At 32.5% G+C, this 26,619-nt stretch overlaps 1 protein-coding gene across 6 annotated transcripts in view; it reads left to right on the top strand.

Moving 5' to 3' along the window:
• LOC118196321 (syntaxin-1B-like) overlaps window positions 1–26,619 on the top strand; it is a 177,756-nt gene that overhangs the window by 9,341 nt on the left and 141,796 nt on the right. For all 6 annotated transcript variants that reach the window (XM_085819082.1, XM_085819085.1, XM_085819081.1 and 3 more), the window contains one exon: window positions 10,087–10,170. In XM_085819082.1, coding sequence (XP_085675208.1) covers window positions 10,141–10,170 — 30 coding nt within the window. In that variant the 5' untranslated portion in view covers window positions 10,087–10,140. The remainder of the gene's footprint in view (window positions 1–10,086; window positions 10,171–26,619) is intronic.

Genomic DNA, 26,619 nt, shown 5'->3' with positions numbered 1-26,619 from the left:
AACAAGCGGCGGGAAAATGCTTCGAAGGTTAGGTGACACTTTCAAGTCGTAAAGCTTTTGTTCTTTTACAGTTTTGAATAGCCCTCCGTATCCGGTCCCACTTTCCCTCTAGCTATTAAGCTTATGTCACTAAAGAATCAAAAGCCCTTTCATTTCGGACCAAAAGAAAATAAGTATTTACCAAAAAAGAAAGTGATAAGTTAGGGTATTTCATTTTGAGATTTGCTACTTATTATCTAAATATAATATAATAATATCTAATTATTGAACAAAAGAGGGAAGGAAAGCTAGTAAAATTATTTTGAGAGATTGTTTTTTACATTAATTTCGAAATTCAGTTAAGTCAAGAAGTATAGCATACATTTTAAACTTTTTTTTGGAATAATGTAGAGAGCATGTCAACTTTGTTGAATTCAGTGCAATGAATTTGATTTTATTAGTCATCTAGCAATTTAAATTATTGTTATTTAAAATGATTTAATAGGGTAGCTGTTAAATATGCAGATAGGTCATTCACTGTCAAGTAATTTATTTTATTTTATTATTAGCCCAAAGGGGCAAATTTCCCAGAAGGGCTATTAATTTCATTTTTGGTATTTTGCGTTTGTTTAGTATAAACATCGTTTCACTTTTCAAACTGTTGCCAGCAAACATTACAGCCCTTCATTATATTTAAAAGAAATTAAATCATGAAGAATCTGAATGAATGTATGCATGTTTGCCGCATTGTGAAAACACAACAATACGTAGAGGCATCAAATTTTGAATAACGTAGTCACTGGAATATGAGCATCTAGAAGCCCAAATTTGGAATTTGTTTTATTATCTATTTCTTGTTTTGTAAAACTTTAAAGAATTTTTGATTAACAAACTCATCCATTTCAAAATGAGCAATGGCAGCACTGTACCGAAGGGGGGGGGTGGGTGGGTAATTATTTCCAGTGCGAGAGATTGTGCATCGGAAATTCGAAAGGTATGCTCTTTTTTACTTTATTTGGGGTATTGCTGTTGAATTGAATTTTATGGTTTAAGTGCTAAGAACATGATATTTATTAAATAAAGGTAACACACAAAACATAAAAAAAAAAACCACGCCCCTTTGGGCATAATATAAAATCTGAAAGCTTTCAGATTTATTTTTAGTGCAGCTGCATTTGGGAGAAATAATCAGATAAATACTGATTAAAAGGAAGTATAAAACAAGAGAATTGAAATAGAATGAAAAATGTACGTAGCCCATTAGTGTGTAAATGTATAAGTGTGTAAATGCATACTGTGTAAAATGTATAAGATTGCTGAACAGTGCTAGTTCGACATAGGTTAGAATATCAGGGAATAGTTAGAATATCAGAGCATAGCGACATAGGTTAGAATATCAGAGCTTTTATTGTTTTTCTTGTGTATAAGGTAAATACAATCCTGTTTCCCAGTCCTTCACAAATGGGATGGCATCCTTTCCCATAGACAGATAACCTTTGTATACTTTTCCGTACTGATTTCAACAAACAGTAGCAAGCATATATGAAATACTAATTATAATGATAAAAATTTGATGTAAGATCATATCCATCGTCAACATCAAGCCAAAACCATGAATCAACAACATCCCTATTCAAGGGAAATAATTTTATTGGCATGGGCTTTATTTTGCAAAAATCAATGTTCTACACTATAGTTCTAACATATTTATCAAAAACAAATGCATTTTACATTTAGATCATAATGCAAAACAGAGAAATAACATAAAAAAATTAAATATTAATATTAAAGGGTATCACAGTTATCCTGGAAGGGAATGTGAAAGTATGGTTCATTTACATTAAATAATTAGATTCATGGCCTAAAATTTTAAAACAATAGTTATTAATTTTTTAATTCTATAGTGTAGAACATCGATTTTTGCAAAACTCTTAAAACTGCTTTTTTTTTTTTTTTTTTTTTTTTTTTTTTTTTTTTTTTTCAGTTTTAAAGCTTGTAAGGATTATATTAATTTTATTAACAGTTAAATTTTGAGTTAAACTTCCTTTCCTATCAATTCTTAACTTCAACTTACCACTTCTGGCCAGAACGTAGTTTTAGAATCACTTCTGAATACATAATGAGGAAGAGCAGTATTTAACCACAAAGTTCTTCGGTCTTAGTGAGAGAGATACCAGATATTCTGGCTAGCATGCATCCGTCTTTTTAGGCTACTCTCTCGTAAGCTATTATTACACTCGTCCGTACTTTAGGCCTTTGATAACTTCGCTGTCTATTAATGTTAATAGGCCAACTCTGTTAGAATCTTGATAGCTTCGGCTATATCTCTTTAGTTAATATTAGTTTAGTTTAATTCTTAGTTTCTTAAGTTCAAGCCCAAGTATCAGCTTTATTGTGCTACTCCAAGATGGAGTTTTGTTAAACTTTAGTTGGAATAACAAAGGGTTATTTTTCCCTTCTATCTTGTTGCTTCCTGTCACCCGAACTCAAGCTGTTATTCGCTTATCAGTTTTTAAGGTTCTTCACTTCTAACAGCAACTTAGAATTACACAGTGAGGATTCCTACAAGCTAGGCGTGTTGACGAATAGAACCGAAGCATTTTACTAAATTGCGGGAATCACTATACGAGGTTCAATCAGCCCTTGGGAATAAACTATGAGGGATCCGGTCAATTTGTTCATGCGAAAGCGAAAAGTAACAGATCAGATCTAAAGTCTATATTTTTCCTGCAAATTTTGCTATGTGTTGTGTTACCAGAAATAATGCTTTAACTTAATATGGTTAATGCAAATCACTTAATATGGGACGCCCTGAAAAAAGAAAGCATAAATTAGGAAAAGGTGCAAAAAAGTTGAGTTTCTTTTCTCCAAACACTTGTACATTTTCTAATGAACATTTTCTACCAGAAGCATTTCTGTTGTGGGAAATGCAATATCCCCCCATTTGAAAATTCAGACTATTATGCAATTATAGATATTATAATAATAGATATAATTATAATAATAAAATTAATTTTTAATGCATTCAAAATTGCATGCGGTATGTGCCATTGTGTGTTTAACTGTATTTATCGAAACTGAAAATTTTGATAAGTGATAAAATTTTTCAATTTTTAATTACCTGCCACACATCATTCTAAAGCAAATCTATCGATATAATGCTCATTGTGATTCTGTGTTTAACTCTTTCGCATCGAAGTCGCCCCAAACGCCCAAACATTCAGACATCGGCTGGACGCCCGAAACGCCTGAATAATTTCCTACCTAGTGCTTTTCCCCATCACGTTACTGCATTACTCATTGCTTTCAGGTGTTGTTAAATCACATGTCAATCATTCTTTTGAAGCTATTAAAAGTAGCTTCCTTGTTTCCTTTGTTTACTGTCAGTGTTTAGCTTTTGATGCCTGAAGTTGCAATCCCGTCCCAAGGGGAACTTCACACAGTGTCAAAGCGTCGAAGAAAGAAGTTCTCGCTTTACTTAAGTCAGGCTATTGTTAGCGCTGTAATATTCAACTTGTCATGGGGAAAGGAAAGGCATTCCAGGAGAAATGCTTAGATATGGGCGTTTTCGATGTTTGGGGAATTGAGATTTTGCCCTCTCTCGATGCGAAAGAGTTAATTATTATAAAACTATTTTAGCAATACCTTTACTTGACCATCTCAATTTCCATTTAAAATCTCGATTTTCAAGTTTAGAAAAGACTGCATCATCCCTGTTTTGTATACAGCCATCAGTTTGCGCTGATCGTGTAAATGAGTTGAAGATTGTAGAGTCATTAGGGTTTTTTTTATGCAAGACTCATGTGAAAAAGGAGCAATGCCCTCGCCGGGACTCGGACCACGGACCTCTTGAATTCGCGTCGAGCGTGCTGACCACTACACCGCGAGGGCTTGCTTAGAAGGCAGGAGAAATACCTTATATACTCCTCCTTTTAAAGGGTGACTGAGGTTTTGGGGACCCTAGTCGCCAAATCCTGGTAGTGAAGAATCATTATTCACCACCTTTTAGTTCAGGAGCTACTATAGAGACATTAGGTATTTTTTTAAAGCAGGAGAGATAAAATATGAGCCATGCCCTCACCGGGACTCGAATCACTGTCCTCTTGAATATGCTTCGAGCATGCTGATCATTACACCACGAAGGCATGCTAAGAAGATGGGAGAAATGCCTTAGAAGGTGATTTACCCTCTCCGAAACTTCTAAAAGAAGAGACGAAACATTGCCAATGGCATTTTATGTCTATTCCCAAAGAAAAGTTCCCAGGCACACCAGTTTTGTTTTTAAAAGCTTCGAATAAAATCTTTTTACCAAATACTAATGTGCTTTTGCACATAGCAGCTACATTGCTGATAATATCTTGTGAATGTTTACGTTCCGCAGGTGCTTTGAAACGGTTAGAAAATTATAATAGAGGTACTAAGACGGAAGAGTGCAGAAATTCCTTGATATTAAGGAACATTAATTATACTAAAGGAATATTAATTGACAAAATTATTGATATACATATTTGCCAGTTTACAGACAGGGAAAGTGGAATTCGGGTATATTTTAAATGCCGAACCAAAATGAAAGGCCAGAAAAATGTTTGCCTTCTTTTTCTTTTTTTTTTAATTTTTATTTGCAATTTAATTTCATGTCCAGATTAAATGATGTATTTAATTCAATATCTTTATATACAACAGAAATATGGATTTTATATATTTATCTTATATTTTTTTATACTAGTTGTGTTATGTAACCAAAATAAAATGAATTTCATAATTCTTTTAATATTTTAATAATAATGTTTAATTAATTTAAAAACAGAAATATTGAGTTTTGCATTTAGTATGATTGTAGGTAATAATTATAAATACAATAACGAAATGCAATATATCCATAATTATTAATATTTTATTAATAAGATTCATAATATAATTATTATTTATATTAATATAACTGCCATTAACACAATATATTCATCACATAATAATTCCTATATACTTGAAGATGCTGTAATAGGTAGAACAGTATAGCCATAGGAGTTGTAACCTCCCCCCTTCCAGCAGTTTGAGCTGGCTACGCCCATGTGTTATATTTGCAGAAAAGTCAAAATTTAGTGTATTTGTGGCAGATAGATGAATTAATGTATGGTAAAAGCTGACTTAAGAAGAATGTGACAATCCTATTACATATTGTTATGCATTGAGGGGGGGAGAAAGCTTAAAGTTAAAACTTAAACTATACCCCCATGTAAGTTCAAGTAAAGATAAGGATGCCTCGCTGCTTATAAAATAAGAAATTTAGTGTTAATCAAAAATAATATGGATTAGTATAAGTATATAAATATTCTTAATGGTAACCCGAAAGCATTTGCAAGAAAATTTGGAATGCTAAATACATTCAAATTCGGTAAAAAAAATAATGATTCTAAAAATACAGCCATAAACATCCACTTTTGATTAACATAAAAGGTGTCCTGAAATTACTAAAATTCCTAAATATTCTCTGAACTTAAATCCTTTTAAACATGCAAGAAAGGAATTGAACAAAATAAGAAAATGTGATATTTCTTCGAAAGTTCTACTGAAAACAATTCTTACGTAGGAAGAGCAAATGGAAATTCTTACACAAAAAAATTAATTGAATCCATGGCAGGTTCATGGAAAGCATCATTTCAGTCAAAGGATATCAAACAAAATATTGAATGTCCGATTATTTTTCTGTTTTTATTAAATATAATCTGTTCGTTTAAAATGACCAAATACTTATGAGAGTTTGGGTGAAATGTGCTTTAATCCACATCCTTATTTCTTAAAATAATATAATGTATGTGGGCGAATCTGGCATGACCTTTAGCATGATTTTAAAAATTGTGCCAAAAGTGTAGGTTAAAGCTGATTTTCACCTGCGAGGTTGTTCATTTAAAAATTTTTTTGAATACATTTTTGTTTTATCAAAAATATTTTGAAAGGCTTCTTTCAAAAAAAGCAGGTTTTAAACTAGATGATCAGCAGTATATGTGTGTGTGGGAAGGAAATAAGCCATTTTGCTAATATTTAGTAATTGACATTTGTAAATAAAACTGAAAAACACAAGTGTCTGAAAACAAATGTGACCCACTATAAAAAAAATTAAAGGCCAGTCAGTGTCAAGCAGTATAGAAATAAAATCTTAAATAACAGCATTTAAACTCGGCCTTCTCTTTGAGATGAATATAACTTAAGATTCTTGAATGAAATTAGGTAAAAATTATATTTAAGGGTGCCCCTTGGCGAGAATTGGCGGTTTTTTACGATGTCCAGAAAGGCACAATTTCAAGATGGCGGCTGCAAAAAAACAAAATAAAAATTCAGAGAATTGCACAAATTCTGTGTCCATGTACAAATCCAACGATTTTCACTTAACAAGCATCAGAGAATCGCACAACATCTTCATTGTGCACTCCCTTGACTTTGTCCATGTACAAATTTATCTATCTGTACTTTAAAAAAAATTAGGAGAATTATGACGTATAATATTAATATGACGTTTAATATTAAAACAAAGTTACCCGTCACCAAAAATTAACAAAATTTGTAGCCAATCGAAACTCAGTAAACTGCATTTTAAATCATGCAATGAAATTTATTGCATATATGTACTATAAAATGGAAATATCTCCTTACCATATTTAGAAATTTCTATGTCTTCAGTCTCTCGCGCACAAAATTTCTTAACTGCATTAAAAAACTTTGTAAAATTATCTTAACTAGAATATGCATACCACCATCACCATGTAAATTCACAAAAATAAGAGTAAGAAATATCCTCCGTACTGCCGGAGGCATTTTGTGCATGAAACTTTGTGACAAACCCATTCAAAGCCATCTGAACGATCTTTACGTTCGACCGTATGCATTTCCTTCGTATAAACAGGACACTTATAATGACTACTAAGTAAACGTTCATTTACACACTAGTCAATTAATGTTTTTTTCCCCTTTTATTTCAAATCCTATAGAAACTTCAGATTAATCTCATCACATACAGTCATTTTATGCTGTACAGCACAAAATAAGCAATGTACTTCCTAACTGACATCCAATGCAGAAATAGACCCTTACAAATATTTTCCCATCAGTCAAATTCACCGCAACCGATTGCATTATAATAGGATTTCCGTAACATTCAACTACTCAGGTTACCATAAATGAAATAACTTTGTGATAATCCAAGGGACACCCTAAAGTATAGACTAACCTGAAATTATATTACATTCTTAACATTATGGATAATTCCTCTGTCAAAAAAAAAAAAAAAAAATGTGTGCAGTGTAATATTATTTCCCTGCTGAGAACCTATGAAAGAGATGCTGTTGGGGGGGATATACTGAATTTCACAGACTTACGTTAGTTTTTGATCAGTGGTCCAAAAAGGAAGGATAGATCACATGTATAAATGTTTATTTTGTTCTAAACACTACATACTTTTCTTGGTAAACCATAAAATAGTATTTGGAATGGTTAAGGGCATTCAAAATATTGATAAAGGCATCTTGAGAGGGAATTTTAAAATCAGGAATGACTTAAATACAGTCAAAAGTCATTAATTCGGACACCCATAATCCGGACCTCAAAGCTACAAACTTTCGCTCTAACAGTCGCTCTAACAGTCAACGCTCTAACAGTCAACGCGCATGCGTCGTGTTGACTGTAGTAAGACTAAAGTAAGACTTTTACGGCTGCGAATATGCATGTGTGCATGCGCAAAATACGTTTACGCTTGTGCGTTTAATGCATAACGGACGGTATAAGCTAAGCTAAAATTATCTAACTCAGGTAATGTTGCAGATTGCGTTGTTCCTTAATCTTTCAATTGGATCCGGCTTATTATTTTTTGCAGACTGTTAGAGCTATTTTATAAAAGTAAGCTTGAACTTTCGATTATGTCAAATAGAATTTCCGATATATATTTACTAATATGTAAAGGATCTACAAAGCGAAAATATGTTTAGGAGTCCATTAAACAAAAAGTGGAATTGCTGTTAAAAATGGATAAAGGTATATCCTTTGTTTCTCAAACCATTTCGAAATCTGTTTATCAATTTCATGCTGCTCTGCAGCTCGGAGGGGGGGACGCCGAAATGCTGCGGCACGCAATGAATTGAAAGTTAATCTGTCAGCACTATCGTTATCTTCAGGGCAGATGTTTTTATTTTATTTGGCTTATAATTCTTTACTAAATGTAGTATTTCATCTCGATGTGCTCCATCTTTGATATGATTTAAATCAAATTCCTCCTCATTATAATTCGCTTCCGATAAAGAAGAAAGTGACTCGGAGGTTATTGAAAACGAAAAAATTTTCGATTGACAAATTAGTCGGTATTCTCGACACAGTAATTGTAGGACTTGAACAGCGGAACTTTGTAACTGAAGAAGAAATTATGTCTGTTTATAGAAATAAAGAGAAAGTATTATCACATAAAACAAAGCAACTTAAACCACTTACATTGAAAGAAATGTTTAATAAAGTAAACAAATATTAAGCTTTTTTTTTTTTTTTCCCTGTAAATTTTGATATCCTTTAGATCATAATTGTTTTTATTTCATAAATTACGGTTTCATATTTTTAATTTTATAATTTCTGCATGCCATCTTACCAGATTTAAACTGATGATCTCTAATCCGGAAAAATCGATAATCCTGAGTCGCCGAAGTCCCGACGAGTCCGGATTAACGACTTTTGACTGTATCATATCTTTCTATCTGTAAAAATGATTATTTAATTTTTTTTTAATTCTGAGGTTTTCCCTTATATATGAAATGTCTTTTATTTATTCACTTTAATGAAACTAGTATACAGAGGTTATGCATAATTTTTGTTTCATTTCATATTTACAAAGTTTACTTTAATGTCTAACACTTTAACAAAAAATTTGGGAATAATAAATTTTATCTTTAGTTCCAAGAAATTATTATTTGACTGTATATTAATCATAAGAACTGTTGATTATTTTTTATTCCCAGTAAAATGGGTTCTGTGTCGAACATAAACCTATTAAATGTAGAAAAAAAAAAGAATCCCATTTGAGTTACTTTCCCAGTTAGCCTATATTTAAGGGTGCCCATTAGATTATCGACAAGTTGTTTCATTTACAGTAACCTGAGTAGTTGAATGTTATGGAAACTCTATTATTATGTAATTGGTTGCATGATTGTGGTGAATTTGACTGATGGGAAAATGTTTGTTGGATGGCAGTTAGGAAGTACGTCACATATTGTGTGCTTTGCATCATAAAATGACTGCCAATGGCAAAGTGTGTGTTTGGTGGAATAGAACGAAAGAGTTTTTTTTTTTTTTTTTTTTTTTTTTTTTAAGTGGTTGAGGGCAGAAGAAAAGAAAACTGTTGGATGTAATTCAAGAAGAACATAATTATGTGTGTCCTGTTTGTATGAAGGAAATGCATATGGTTGAACATAAAAATCATAAAGATGGCTTAATCATAAAGATTGAATGGGTTTGTCGCAAGAAAGGTTCAAATGGTCATCGTATAAAGCATTCCATTAGAAATGGAACATGTTTTGAGGAAAGTTTTTGAATGCTGTTAAGGAATCATGTGTGCCACAGACAGAAGACACAGAAATTTTTAAATAAGGTAAGTGGACATTTCTTTATGTAGTGCAGAGATGCGATAGTAGTGCATAGTGCTTTTTTATGTTATTTCATTGTGTGATGTAAATTGCAGTTTATTGAGATTATATATTTTTTGTTTGGCTTTAGTGTAGAATTGGGTGCTTTTGCAGTTTAAGTGAAAATAGATTGATGTATAGGTGGACAGAGTCAAGTCAGTGTGCAATGCCAAGTTTCTGCAATTCTCTGATGTTAAGTGAAAACAGGTCAATGTATGCATGGATACCGAGTTCGTGCAGTTCCTTGACTTGTTATTTTGGCTTTGTACACTAAAAGAAGAAGTCAAAGAATTGCACAAACTCAATGTCCATGTACTGCCAAAAATCGCCAATTTAAATAAATATATTTTTACCACTTTTTCTTTAATGAGGTTTTGTATTTTAATGTGTAATGCTTGTAATTTAATTCACTATGTGTAAAAATTTTTAAGTTTTCTGCTTTTTTATCATCTAGCTGATACAGACATCAACTATCGAGTGTAATTAAGCTACTGCCTGAATAATCATAATGAGAGACAGAACAGATGAATGTTTGAAAGTGAGAAATATTTTTTTTTTTTTTTTTTTTGTTTAAAAGTTGTGCCAAGCTATTTGATTAAAATTCCATATCTTTATTAATAACTATTCTTATATCTGTATTTTTTGTTTTAAAAAATGTAAGTATCTTCAAAGTATTTATTCTTGAATAATGTGAAATAAATCTGAAGAGTAATTTTCAAACTTACTAAAATCCAAGCATATAAAATTCAGCAATTTTAAAAATGCAATAAAATTAAATGCTTCTTTTATCACACTTCTTGCTTCTCAATCAGCTTTGCCCAGCTACATTTACCTTTCAATTATTTTAACTGTTATAATCTTATCAATAATGGTTACTTTTGAATTACATTTTGATATCAATCTTGGATATATTCTTGCTAATAGTAAAGTATTCCTTAAGTGTAAAGCATTTTACTAGTTTTTAAAGATGAAGAAATTTACTAGATGAATTTGCCACTTTAGTTTTATAATAAAAGATTTAGGTACTTTTCTGTTATCGGGTCTGGAGTCAGAAATGTATGTATGCTTCTATATGTATGTGTGGTGTGTATGTATGTATACAAACATGTATATTCATACATTTCTGAACCTGGTTTCTATAACAGAAAAGTACCAAGATTTATAAGTTTGAATCATTATAATTTCCACAGTCTAGCTGAGTATTTCAAATACAAAATACCATATAGAATACTGCATAATTTTAGCATTAATCTTAGCACTATGTATTGAAATTTTCATCTTAATTTCAAAATCCTAATGTTAAAAACTACTTTTCACATTTACATAATGGTAATAAACAGTTTGCATTAATGTGGTTAATAAGGTAATAAGAGGATGTAAAAGAAATATGGCAGATTGAACTTAATAATGAACTTAATTTTATAATTGCATTAATTATGTAAGTTGCATTTCTATTCTTAATAATTTAACACTAGGCATTTGCAGGTGTAATGCTTTTTATAAGGTGATTAGAATAGAGTTATAATTTATTTTAAATGTCTGAAACAAAACTTCTCATTTTTTTATGCATTATAAAAATACATATTGCAGAATTTTAGCTGTTCAGACTTTGCCTCAGAAATGTGTGAGTGAAAATAAATATATTCACAAACAAAATGCATTAGATAATCAATTTTGATTCAGTGTAAACAGCACTTGAGCACCAGGATGCTTGGGTATGAGGGCCTACCCCTTGTAGAACAAAGATTAAAAGTTACAAATTATTGCTAGAAAATAACTTGCATAAAAGGGCTTAATAATAAGAAATGAATAATTTGCACAGAAGTTCTAAGAATCCTGCAAGAACAAAGCCGAAAAATTCAACTTTCAAGAAGCTATGAAAATGCCATGTAAAGAAGAACACTTACTCTGGTAAATGAAGGTAGAAGTAGCAACAAAGTTTAATCTGTGCTTTCTGCAAACTCGATAATCATCATGGTAGCTTGGAATCCTGCTTGCAGTTTTTTAGCTAGGGACTTAGCTTCCCTAATCTTGCTGATATGATGAATAATTTTCTCCAGAAACGTTTGAGTTTTATCATCATGTAGCCCCTTAAAGTCTTCGTTCGAAATGTCCAGAGGAGGAACTATATTTCCCTTTGATTTCTCACTATGCAGAGGACCCCTTTGCACCTTTTTGGTAGTTTCTTCTTTTTTACTTAAGACTGGAAATTCTTTCATTTTAGGAACAAAATCAGCAGACTTTCAGAAGTTTTCCTCCTTTCAAACTTATTTTTGTAGGTGCTACACCCATGATAACTGCTTGCATGCTCCTCACCACAGAAAATGCAGGACAGTTTCTCTTCTGTTTTTTTCAAGCAAATTCTATTTCTATATCCTTGACCACTCTTGCAGCAGTGTTCAGGCCTGTTAGGCTGTGTTCAGACGGGGCATAAGGGGTAAAAGCCGAGCTGCGTTGCCAAGGAAACCAGTCTGTGCTGTGTCACATAATCTGGTTTAAGGCTCGTGGCACAAGTTCCAAGTTTTCAACTTTACGCCGAGTTTGGGATAAGCACCACCCAATCAGAGCGAAGGTAAAATGAAGCGGCTTTCTTTAGACGATTTCACTGTCACATTGATGGCAACATTTTTTATAATATGGAGCACATCGTATCCGAATGAGTTGTAATTGTGTCTGAACAAAATAATAACTTGATCTCGCGAGAAATCTACGATGATGACATGCATTTTTTAATGAGTTTTCACAATAAATCAAAATATGCATGAAACTTGTAAAGCGAAAGTTAAGCTCAGGATCAGGCATGCTATGTATGATCCTGTAGATGATTGATTCCATCCATTATGTTTCATTTTATTATGAAAATCTTTAAAAAATGCATGCTTGCAAAAATTTTATTTTTTCTGTGTAAATTATTATTATTACTTTCTTTCTGTCTATTATTTTTGCATAAATTATTACTATCATTTTCTTCCTGTTTAATTATTTTTGTATTTAGGAATAAATTTATTGAAAAAGCTGGAAATATTGTATTGCTATTTGCTTCAAATGGTGATTTTCTTTCCTAACAAACTTCATGAATAAATTGTACTAAAACATCAAATCAATATCAAGAATCTGCTGTTTTTTTTAACAGTAAAAATATTGCTGTAAAAAAAAAAAGAATAAAATATTTTCACTTATTTAAGAATAGTCACAATAGTCAATTCAATGGTGTAAGCTTTGTATAAGTAATAAAAGATTAATCTTTTGAGAAAATGCTGTTATGAATTCCAAGAAGGAAAAAATGTAGTGAAATATCCTTAAAACAACAGGCAACAGTCTGGACAGTTTTGTCTTGTGCTGATGTTCTGTTCTGTTTTTTTAATTACGTTCTCCTTGAAAAGAATTTACTTTTAATGAAACTGAATAGCACACATACTTCATAACATGGACTATAATTTAATGAATAGTATTTGTTATTATTATCCACTCTTTATTACTATCATTTGAATGGAATTTTGATCATTAAATTCATCCTATTTCTCTTGTAGAAATTTCTGAATAAGGTATGAATGTCTATAATTTCGTTGTATTTGAAGACTTGGGTACCTAAAATTTGTCAATGTGAAATTACTTTTGAGATATTAGTCATAAATAGAAATGACAGTATATGTTGAAATTAAACTCTTTTTGGTGCTTTAATATGCATGTCTGCCAGTGAGTAAAGAATTGTCATAATCAGTCAGCAAATGAAAAATCATTAAAAGTAATTACTTCTGACAACAGACGTGGATGAAACTTACATCTATGACATCTCACAGCAGAGCACAGTTTAATTTGAATAACTCTTATGATGTAAACATATCAGTTTGCAGAATTATCCACAAAAATTTCTGAAAGTTAGTGTTTACTATGTACTGTAGTCTCTCGAGTGTAACCCCCTTTTTTTTTCAGAAAAAGCATATGAAATTCAGGAGTGCAGCTTATACATGAAAATTATTAGAAATAGATGTATACAAACAGCTGGCAACACAGCAAAATGTATTTAATGATTGAGCATAAAATACATTGTTTGGGTGAACGTTTCATAGTATTGTACTAGTTGTGGTTGCTGCTTATGGTGACAAGTTGTGTGATACTAGTACTAGTGATAATTGATACTGGTAGTGCAGCCAACTACTGTAGTGATCGACAGTGACAGTGAATAAGGAGTTCTAAGCACAGAAACATGTTCCTTTTGAATAGTCACAATTTAAGAATAGTCACAATAGTCAATTCAATGGTGTAAGCTTTGTATAAGTAATAAAAGATTAATCTTTTGAGAAAATGCTCTTACGAATTCCAAGAAGGAAAAAATGTAGTGAAATATCCTTAAAACAACAGGTAAAAAAATTAAATTGAAAATTAAAAAAAAATAATGTATGGTAAGTACTGTTTTCCGCTTAACTGCTTTCACACCTGCTAAATGGAAAAATATTATATACGGGATATCTGTCACTTATCCTCAAGATTTTTTTTTTAATTAGGCATATTTAGAATATCGTATTTCTCCTAAGAGAAATTATATATAAAAATTGAAGAAGGTTTTATATATATAAATATGCATATATTTTGATCATTAAATTCATCCTATTTCTCTTGTAGAAATTTCTGAATAAGGTATGAATGTCTATAATTTCGTTGTATTTGGAGACTTGGGTACCTAAAATTTGTCAATGTGAAATTACTTTTGAGATATTAGTCATAAATAGAAATGACAGTATATGTTGAAATTAAACTCTTTTTGGTGCTTTAATATGCATGTCTGCCAGTGAGTAAAGAATTGTCATAATCAGTCAGCAAATGAAAAATCATTAAAAGTAATTACTTCTGACAACAGACGTGGATGAAACTTACATCTATGACATCTCACAGCAGAGCACAGTTTAATTTGAATAACTCTTATGATGTAAACATATCAGTTTGCAGAATTATCCACAAAAATTTCTGAAAGTTAGTGTTTACTATGTACTGTAGTCTCTCGAGTGTAACCCCCCTTTTTTTTTTCAGAAAAAGCATATGAAATTCAGGGGTGCAGCTTATACATGAAAATTATTAGAAATAGATGTATACAAACAGCTGGCAACACAGCAAAATGTATTTAATGATTGAGCATAAAATACATTGTTTGGGTGAACGTTTCATAGTATTGTACTAGTTGTGGTTGCTGCTTATGGTGACAAGTTGTGTGATACTAGTACTAGTGATAATTGATACTGGTAGTGCAGCCAACTACTGTAGTGATCGACAGTGACAGTGAATAAGGAGTTCTAAGCACAGAAACATGTTCCTTTTGAATAGTCACAATTTAAGAATAGTCACAATAGTCAATTCAATGGTGTAAGCTTTGTATAAGTAATAAAAGATTAATCTTTTGAGAAAATGCTCTTACGAATTCCAAGAAGGAAAAAATGTAGTGAAATATCCTTAAAACAACAGGTAAAAAAATTAAATTGAAAATTAAAAAAAAATAATGTATGGTAAGTACTGTTTTCCGCTTAACTGCTTTCACACCTGCTAAATGGAAAAATATTATATACGGGATATCTGTCACTTATCCTCAAGATTTTTTTTTTAATTAGGCATATTTAGAATATCGTATTTCTCCTAAGAGAAATTATATATAAAAATTGAAGAAGGTTTTATATATATAAATATGCATATATTTTGATCATTAAATTCATCCTATTTCTCTTGTAGAAATTTCTGAATAAGGTATGAATGTCTATAATTTCGTTGTATTTGGAGACTTGGGTACCTAAAATTTGTCAATGTGAAATTACTTTTGAGATATTAGTCATAAATAGAAATGACAGTATATGTTGAAATTAAACTCTTTTTGGTGCTTTAATATGCATGTCTGCCAGTGAGTAAAGAATTGTCATAATCAGTCAGCAAATGAAAAATCATTAAAAGTAATTACTTCTGACAACAGACGTGGATGAAACTTACATCTATGACATCTCACAGCAGAGCACAGTTTAATTTGAATAACTCTTATGATGTAAACATATCAGTTTGCAGAATTATCCACAAAAATTTCTGAAAGTTAGTGTTTACTATGTACTGTAGTCTCTCGAGTGTAACCCCCCTTTTTTTTTTCAGAAAAAGCATATGAAATTCAGGGGTGCAGCTTATACATGAAAATTATTAGAAATAGATGTATACAAACAGCTGGCAACACAGCAAAATGTATTTAATGATTGAGCATAAAATACATTGTTTGGGTGAACGTTTCATAGTATTGTACTAGTTGTGGTTGCTGCTTATGGTGACAAGTTGTGGGATACTAGTACTAGTGATAATTGATACTGGTAGTGCAGCCAACTACTGTAGTGATCGACAGTGACAGTGAATAAGGAGTTCTAAGCACAGAAACATGTTCCTTTTGAATAGTCACAATTTAAGAATAGTCACAATAGTCAATTCAATGGTGTAAGCTTTGTATAAGTAATAAAAGATTAATCTTTTGAGAAAATGCTCTTACGAATTCCAAGAAGGAAAAAATGTAGTGAAATATCCTTAAAACAACAGGTAAAAAAATTAAATTGAAAATTAAAAAAAAATAATGTATGGTAAGTACTGTTTTCCGCTTAACTGCTTTCACACCTGCAAAATGGAAAAATATTATATACGGGATATCTGTCACTTATCCTCAAGATTTTTTTTTAATTAGGCATATTTAGAATATTGTATTTCTCCTAAGAGAAATTATATATAAAAATTGAAGAAGGTTTTATATATATAAATATGCATGTGCATGTTTATAGTATAGAGAGTACAACAGTACAATGCAGAAATATTCCATACTGCTTTGCACAGAAATATGTGCCAACCAAGTAATGGTCTTCCCAAAAAAATATCTCTAGACCATTTCGTTCTTTTTCTTTTTTTACCTTCTTCCGTTGTCTCTTGGCTTGTAAGAAGGGCAGATAAAAGAGCATTCTGTTGAACCAGTAAAACTTTGTGGTGAGCTGAAAAGGGCATGACACAAAATAACGAAATTAAGCAGAGTGAGCACGGGAAATCAATCACGCTGGAAAATAGCCCTTGAAAGGTGTCGACACATCCACGCATGCGCAAATTTAATTTCTCTCATTGGCCACAGCTTAGACCCCCGTCTCGCAGGTGTGAACGGAACTCCCGTATTTTATGCCCTTATGACTATGCCTCTATGCTCTTTACTCCGCCATCTGAACGCAGATTTACGTAAGCGCTAGGTATGACCCCACTTCTGACATTGAAAACATTGGGTTCACTTCTTCTTGGGAGAGTAATTTATAGTCCACATATTCAGACTAAACATGCTGTTTAGCTGGAAATTGCTTCACCCACTGTATTCTGTATTCCCCTGCAGTTCGAGCAAAAATATGTTTAGTTTCTCAGCAGTTCCATTTTTAGTTCTCGCGAATTGTTTCATCTTAATTGTGAAAAAGTTTCTTTTTCTCCAGATCCCAAAAGATTGCTTCTTAGTTTACCGATGCTGGAAATGCTCCCTTACCGATGCAGGTAAATACTTCAAAACTGCTCTTCAAGTCATGAGATGCTTTTCAGTCTTCAACTGATAAGTGTTAAACAAGATGTTTTTATCTTTCAGGATTTTAGTCATCTTCCGCAAATCTGGCAGAGTTTTCACATGCACAAAAATTTATTGGTTTTTCATGTTTGCTTTAAAGTATTTTCATGTTTTACGAAAGATCTCATGAATTTGGAGCCACTCTGTTGCGTTCTGATCCAGTGGTATCAGCAATAATTTTCCTCCTTCCTATTTTTTGTTTACAGTCACTGGTTCAAGTCAGGTTATCCAAGCTTTGAAAGTGGTTTTCCTGCACAGCCTCCATTGGCTATTAGCAGGTTGACGAGGGATCGTCCATTCATCATTCTTTATGTTATGCACACACGTCATCTGCTCAAGGTTTTTTCAGCGTCAATTTAACTTTCTTCCAGTTAGATGAAATTCTGTTATTACCTAACGTCTCCAACCGTATTATCCACACCATGAATCCATATTAATTCCCTAATGCCAAGAATATTTTCATAGTATCCAATTAGGAAAAGTCCTGTTTCTTCTCAGAATCAGAAAGCTTTTCTTAGGTTTCACATGAAATCCTGATTTCTTTTTCATCTGAGGAGATTTTAAGAATTTATTTCTCCTAGCCCAGATAACAGGCTGCGATTTTATAAGCAGTTCAGAATTCCGCATAGTCGCTTTACTCATCTTCCACACAGTCCAGTGTCCTAAAAAAGGACATTTTGCAGGTTTAACACGAGGCAAAATCACTGCAGTTCGAGTCAAACTACACGCAAAGGTCACAAAAGTCTTATCAACGCACATGCTAACAAAGAGCCAGCACCTCCTACACCATTAAAAAGCCTTCTTGAAGAGAATGAAATTAATATCAAGTTTTCGGTACTTATGTGTTAAAGGAGGAAGATGAGCTAACTTCAGCAGTAATTTGATGCAACAAGTTTTTCTTCTTTTGAGTAGAAAATACTCGGAAATTGCTTCTAAAATAGCTTCAAAGGCTTTTTTACCCTGAGCTACAACTTTCTGCTGCCACATGCATGCATATGAACTCTAGCATGTGGATCTACAAAACCAAATTTGTGGTTCATTTTGGAAAGCTAAAAACTGGTTTTTTGGACTTCTGTTTTATAGAGGACCCGGGAGTCAGAATAAATTGTTTGTTCCTTAAGAGCGTTTAATACCCCTTTCTCATGTCGATTGTCAATAACAGATGACGCTACGAACGTTGAGCGATAAAGACTCAGATCTGTAAGACTACCTACAGCCCGGTTACTATGGCAACGACGCTTCCCTTTCTCTGTACTCGTTTGGCGGGAAAGTGAGTAAGCCATAAAACACTTAAACACATCCCCTCAGTTGAACAAAAGGACTTGCTGTCATTTCTTCTGTCTGTGACTCAGACTGCAGGGTATGTTTTGAACAGGAATAGAACTTTTCCACTTTTGTGTTGAATGAAAGATATCTGTGAGATACGTGCAGCAGTCGCTATTTCTTTTCGCAAAATTTGTTCATCACGCTTTTCAATGTTACGTAATGTTTCATAATTTGCCGTTATTCTGCGGAAGAAAACAGTTTTTAAAAATAACTGGATTTTTAAGCATTTCGGTAATTTCATCGCGACATAAAAATTATATATAAATGAATTTATACTTGATGATATGTGTATACATATATAGCATGCACATAATATTCCATTTACTTATCCATCCATAATATTTCATAAATTACCATCCATAATATTCCATAAATATGTGTTAGCACTTTCCAGAGCTTTATATATATTTTTTACTTGTATTATAAAATCGTATAACACTCCTAACTATTATTTTTTTTATTTCAAAAGTGGATAAATCATTATCAAATTTTTCTAGTACACGGCACATTATCTGAGATCCGCTTTGAATGAAAACTACATAAAGTGTTATAATGAACTATCAGTTTCAAGATTTCCCTTGATACTGAAATGCATAAAATCAAATTGCGTTTCTATGTTTCAGGTTTATAAAATACAGCTGATAATTGAAGGGGTAAAGTACAAGCTGATAATACATGATAAGGGGGAAGAAATTCCTAAATTACAAAATTGAATATTATATTTTACTAAAGTAAAATGATACATATTATAGATACATCCCCAAAAACGATAATATTTATATATATATATATTGTATATCGTATATATATATATTATATATTTATATGTATATGTACTCTTTTCCGGATGCAACTGTAATTACGTACTGAGCTGGTTTATCATCTTCCTGTAGCGACGCATTTGGATTTGCTGTGAATGAATTTGTTTCATTGAACAGGAACAAATAGGAAACAGAATATTGAAAATTGAATTTGTTTTAAGCATTAGTAATTTATATATGTTAGATTGACTAAAAAGAGTATATTCATGCATAACGTATAAATAAGCGAAGTGAATACTTTTGGCAATCACCTTTCTAGGATGATCATTTTTGAAAATAACCAGTACTGTTGATAACATAAACACCGGTACGATCTAGCTGCCTAAGGAAAAGGATGCCTTCGTGGAAGACTTTTATTTCAAAAGTCTAATTGAAATTAAGGGGAATTGACTCCTATACATGTTACACAGGGTAAAACCACGAAAGCGCAGCTAGTCGGACCGAGCTACTGGTGTTCAGCTACTTTACTGCTTCGTGCCTCATTTCAGAGCGGATTCGCTATATATGAAACAGAGCAGTGTGCTGTTACCGTATTTAACAGCCTGCCTTTTTCCTTGACCTACCATAAAAAAATAAAATAGCAGAATTATAACAGCATTTCTAAAAAGATGCTTTCCTATATTCTCATTAAATCTTTATCATTCTGCGCTACTAAAAACGAAGTAAGATTATTTCAAATTCAAAATTTTATAACATTACTTTACAGAAAATGATCTCATGTCTTCTAAAAATGAAACCCCACATCTGTTTCTATCCAAGCGACTTACTTTCTAGACAAAGTAATTTCAGTGTAACGTACGTTCAGTTTTATCTAACTTTAAACGAAAAAAAAAACTATGTACATAACAGGCAAAGATATTAACAGCACATAAATTTACTCAATTATATTGGATTACCAGAGGAGAAAAAAATAATCTGATGAGATAATTCTCTGAGAATTCATAAACGCTAAATTAAGAATAAATTTTATAAAATGTTTGCTAATGAATACATGTATTTGCATAGTAAGTTTCCTTTTTTTAAAAATTTTTCCATCTTTATCACGTTTATCGGAGTATCGTATTTAACTTCACAATTATGCTCCGAAATTTCATTGCTGTAGATTGGATGATTACCAATATATAATCCTACTAGTAACCAGGGCCAGTATCAGAGGTTTTTGCTGCTCACTACAATATCTGTGGCTCTCACTTCTGCCACGCGCTGCAAGTGACTAAGAATATTGATTACTGGAAGTTAGACCTGGTTTCGGTTCGATCCCAGGCGAACCAGCTGGCTGCATGGTTTGTTTTCCTGTTGTGCAATATGAATACGAGCCAGTTTCCTTCAGCAATTAGGCTCACCCGCGCCCGAGCGGTTAAATCGCTGAACACTGGTAGTTCCGACCTGGGTTTGAATCAAGGCGAACGGGCTGGCTACATGGGCGTTTTCATAATCTTCCCCATGTGTAACGTGTATGAGGAGCTTTGCTATAAACTAAACTAAGCCTTCAGAAACTTCCTCCATGAAGGCATCTGTTATCTGCCACCTCGTGGCTTTGCTATATTCAAAGAGCCTAACCCAATTCTAGCACTCAGTTCCTCTCTAAATTCTAGCGGACGAGCGCTAAAGTCGGCACATTATCTGAGTTCAGCTTTGAATGAAAACAACATAAAGTGTTATAATGAACGACTAGTTTAAAGATTTCACTTGATACTGAAATGCATAAAATCAAATTGCGTTTCTACATATCAGATTTATAAAGTACAGCTGATAATTGTAGGAATATCAGGTTCATAAAGTACAGCTGATAAATACATAAGTGGGAAGGAATTCATAAATTACAGAATTTAATGGTTGTAACGAAAATTTTAAACACGAACGTTCTTCATAAAGTTAGGGAAAAAAAAAAGCAGTCAGTACCTTTAGTGCGGGTAGTAATCACTACCAAAAATCTATGCTTTTCTGCCAATGTTTTGGTAGTTTTTCAAAACCTTCGGCTCAGAAACTTGGTGGCCCGAGTCCAAACACAGGTCAACCTCATTTCGGACGTCTTGTGCAGAAGTGAAGATAGGACCAACAAGATGTAGCTGCAAGTGTGAAAAAAAGGTAGAAGTCCGAACGTGCGATGTCGGGGTTATATAGTGGGTGTGGTGAAAGATCCCTTTCGAGTCCGTACAGACGCCAGCCGGTGAATGCAGACACGTATGGTATTATCTTGATGGAACGTTACCTTTCTGCGCCGGAACTCAATTAATTCTACTCTTTTCCTTGATAGCAGTGTCAACATGCACTAGCATCTCGTTGTATCCTTTACTGTCAATGGTTTTACCTTTTTCCATATACTATTTGTGATTAATACCACGGTAATCCCACCAAATACAAAAGAATGATCTTTTTGTTAGTCAAATTACGCTTTACGATGCTGCCGACAGATTCACGGGTGCAGATCAACTAAATTTTTGGCCTATGTTGTTAAAATAAATTTATTTTTCAACACAAGTGACTATCTGGTCCAGAACTTTAATTTTGCGTTGATATTCGAGAAGAATAGTACAGGCTCGAACACGTCTGACCTTATCTGCTTGAGTCAGCTCATGCGGCGCACAGCTGACATTTATGTGATGCATAGTGCGACTAATGGAGAGATTCATTTTTATGGGGCCCACCAGCGGCCGAAGCGGTAAAGTCGCTGAACACTGGTAGTTCGGTCCGAGGTTCGAATCCCGTGAATGGGCTGGCTGCATGGGCGTTTTCGTGGGTTTCCCCATGGGTAACGTGTATACGAGCCAGTTTCCCTTAGAAAGTCCTCCACGAAGGCATCCCTCCCCTTAGGCAGATAGCCCTAGTGTGCTTTGCCATAATTAAATACACCAACACCAACCATTTTTATGGATAATACCATGGCAATATCACCAGATCCAAAGCATGATCTTTTCGTTAGTCAAATTACGCTTTGCGACGCTGCCGACAGGCTTACCGGGCGCAGACCAGCTCCCTTTTCGACTTGTATTGTTTGTGTAAACTTGTCTAACTTTGAACGAAAAAAAAAAAAACTATGTATATAACACGCAAAGATATTACAGAACATAAATTTACTCAATTTTATTGGATTACCAGAGGAAGAAAAAATACTCAGATAACTCTCTTAGAATTCTTAAACGCTAAATTAAGAATAAATTTTATAAAATGTTTACTAATAAATACAAGTATTTTAAATAATAAATTTTTCCATCTCTACATATACCACGTTTATCGGAGTGTGGCATTTGACTTTGCAATTAAGTTCCGAAATTTCCTTGCTGTAAATTGCATGATTACCAATATACTTACAATCTTACTAGTAACCAGGGCCACTATGAGGGATTTTTGCTACTCACTACATTATCTGTGGCTCCTACCACACGACACCAGTGGCCGAGTGGTTAAGACTAATGAATACTGGAAGTTCGAACTGGTTTGTGTTCGATGCCAGACAAATCAGCTGATTGCATTGTTTGTTTTCACCGTGTGTAACATGAATACAAGCCAGTTCCCTTCAACAATTAGGCCCTCTCGCGGTAGAGGAATTAAATCGCTGAACACTGGTAGTTCCGACGTGGATTCGAATCAAGGTTAACGGGCCGGCTGCATGGACGTTTTCATAATTTTCTCCATGTGTAACGTGTATGGGGAGCCAATTTCTCTAAGAAAGTTCAACATGAAGGCATCCTACTGTGCTTTGCCATAATAACCTAATCTAAGCCTTCAGAAAATTCCTCCACGAAAGCCTGCCATCTTAAGAAGGTAACCCTCGTGGCTTTGCTACATTCAAAGAGCCTAACGCAATTCTAACAATCAGTTCCTCCCTAAATTCTAGCAAGCGAGCCGCCGAACACTGGTAGTTCATCCGGAGTTCAAGCCTCGATGAACGAGTTGGATGCATGACTGATTTTGGTGTTTTCCAAATTCACCTGCTTTGGCGTAATCATAGACTGCAACCTTCAGCAAACCTTGTCAGTAGTCAACGCGCGAACGACATTTTTACAACTTTGAAAATGTGCGCGTAGCGTATGTTGTAATTAACCATTCATTAATTTTAAATTAATAATTAATTGTAATCAATTTTATTACATTTAAAATCCATATACATATAAAACTGAATAATTAAAAATATACCTTGTAAATTATATGCACATTTAATTAGAAATTTTCTTTTAACTCCTCAAGCATTCACTAATAAAAAGTACTTCAAATCACTACTAATCATAGAAAAAATCAGAAGCTATAAATCATATCTTTATTCTGGATATGATTTCTACAGGGAAATAAAATTTAAATAACCAAGAATGATACATATAAGTATTAAACAAAATACGCATAATTTATGAATGCAAAGATTTATATGTAGCATGCTTAGCAAGCTTAAGTTCTGATTTTGAGAATGTTTTTTTATAACACAGTTCTTCATTTGCCTGCATATTTATTTTTTCAATCAAAACTGCTTCAAGAGTTTTAAGACCTAAATTTGGTCGAAATTTCGTCTGATTTTTTTTAACAATAGAAAAAATTCTTTCGCAAGCTGCATTTGAATGAGGTATTATTAAGACAGCAAGCATTACAGAAGGCAATACTTTGTATTTAATACACCCATTCATATTTTTTAATTTGGCAATTTCTCCCCATGCTATATCAATACGCAAATCTACAATTTCTTTCAAATCATCTACTTGATACATGGAAAATTCAATTTCTACTTGATTAAGACATTTTTCATCAATAATGGATGGAAAAGTATTCATCAAGTAAAGAACAGATGAAAATGAGACTTCAGTTCTCAAGTTGATGTCAGCAACTTCAGCATGTTTTAGAAATGGATCACTCAGTGGAAATTTATCAATTATATATGAACATGCAGTTACAAAAAAAGCTCGCACAGAATTGAAAAATGATTTCACTTCACTTTCATTCAACTTGGCATTTTTTAAATATAGTCTTGTTTCCGCACCAATCACTAAATTTTCATTTTCTTTTTGTTTACTATACTTCTGAAATGGAATAGACGTTAGAGTAACATCTTCATTTTCTTTAGAAATTACTGATGGTTTTACGAATCTAACAAATAAATTTATTAAAAGTTCAAAAAGTTCTCTTCTCAATTTATGTATATAAGGAGCTTGTTGTTGCAAATTAATATTTACTGTTATGAACAAAGGCAAAGTATTTTTCAAAAATAACAAGTACAATTTGGTGGTCGGTGACTGTAAAATTTTTTTAATGTTTTGCAATCTCTTTCCTTCATTCTCACTGTTATCTGGTTTATCTCCAAAAAAATTTATCACAGCATCCCACTGTTCCAAAATCCTTGTTATAGATTCTAAAAGAGACAACCATCTTGTACTGCAATATTTCAAAATTTTATGAGATTTTGCATTCTGTCCCAAAATTTGTTGAGCAACTTTGAAGCTATGCTTCCGTTTCGAACTTTTCTCCAAGTAAAAATATATATCTATTATCAACATTTCAATTTCTGAGCCAATTAATTTTTCAGTAGCTTTTTTTGCAGCTATATGCAAGAGGTGGCACGGACAACCTCGGGTGATTATACTTGGTTGATGCATTTTGATAAATGATGCTACACCTTTAAACTTTCCAATCATATTACTAGCATTATCTAAAGAAAATGATAAGCAATTTTTCCATTCTAAACCTTTGTTTTTAAAGTTTTCATTTATACAATTAAAAATACCTTCTCCTGTACACTGTAAAAAAAAATCTGTAAGGTTACTAGGAAAACTCATGGAAGCTGGGATGCCATGGGTTATTTGAGTAACAGAAACAGGTGTTTTCGTTGTAACATTACAAGAGTTTTTTTTGCTTGTAATGGTTACAGATCTTTTTCTTGTAATATCACAGCATATAGTTATGTAAGTAGAACATATTTTTCTCATGTAAATTCCCAAACGATATATCTGTAATGGTTACAGATTATTTGCGTGTAATATTACAGCAAATAATTATGTAAAAAGAACATGTTTTTCTCATGTAAAATCCCAAACGATATATCTGTAATGGTTACAGATTATTTGCGTGTAATATTACAGCAAATAATTATGTAAAAAAAACATGTTTTTCTCATGTAAAATCTCAATATATCTGTAACCGTTACAGGTTATTTGCTTGTATTATTATAGCAAGTTATTATGTGAGTAGAACATACTTTTCTTACGTAAAATTCCAATGGTTGTATCTGTAAAGGTTTCAGATTATTTCCTTCTAATATCCCATTAAGTAATTATGTGTGTAGAATATATTTTTCATAGATAATACTAAAGGATATGTCTATAAAAGTAATAGATTTTTTTTGTCTAAAATGATGCTTATTATAATAAAATATATTGAAATCAAGATGTTTTGAGTAAAACAATATCTGCATGTGTATATCATTATACAGATATATGCAAGTGAAGTATAATAGTTTGGCTTTTTAAATTAGTCAATTTGACCTCAGAATAGCATTAATTTAAAAGATGTGCTTTCAACAGCAATGTTCTTTTTTCAAAAAGTAACATTAGTCTGTTGCAGAGTACTTTTGTTTTATGAAGAGAAACTTATGTCTGATATTATTGAAAGGCCTTTCATATTATCATTTTGATTAATTTAAAAGTTCAAATTGATATGCTACTCCTTATATTTGTCCCGTAAAATAGCTGAAAAAAATAGTATGTTTTATTTGCATGTTTTAGTGTCAGTTAATAAGATATGTTCTAGAACTTTCTTTTTAGTAATTTTAGCTAAAATAGACACATGTTGCTTTAGATTTAACTTATATGAGTAAACGTGTTGCATGTTGATATGATCATATTATTACAGTAAAAGACATTTTGTGAAATATTTCTATGAAGAACTCAGAACAGCTGTTCTTCATATTTCAAAAATATATTCTCTCCTTCTAAAAAATGACATTTTCAGTAAATTAAAGAATTCAACATAGCAATGAACTTCATTTTGTTACTACAAGGAATTCAAATTTTGTTCATACGCTTGAATTACAACGTCTAACTAATCTTTTTATTCTTATCTGCACTCAGTGTTTGTCAACAGTCTGCTATTGTTTGAAATAATGCATAACTTTTTTACTTACCTTCAAATAATTTCCTTTGAATTAACAGATAGATGTGTGTGTATTTAATTATGGCAAAGCTCCCTAGGGCTATCTGCCTAAGGGGAGGGATGCCTTCGTGGAGGACTTTCTAAGGGAAACTGGCTCGTATACACGTTACACATG

The sequence above is a fragment of the Stegodyphus dumicola genome, chromosome 6 (assembly GCF_044657685.1).
Source record: "Stegodyphus dumicola isolate Sdum_Otavi_A_Nest chromosome 6, ASM4465768v1".
Lineage (NCBI taxonomy): Eukaryota > Metazoa > Arthropoda > Arachnida > Araneae > Eresidae > Stegodyphus > Stegodyphus dumicola.
The sequence above is the reverse complement of the archived record's forward strand: the minus strand, read 5'-3'. Positions and strand labels throughout refer to the sequence as shown.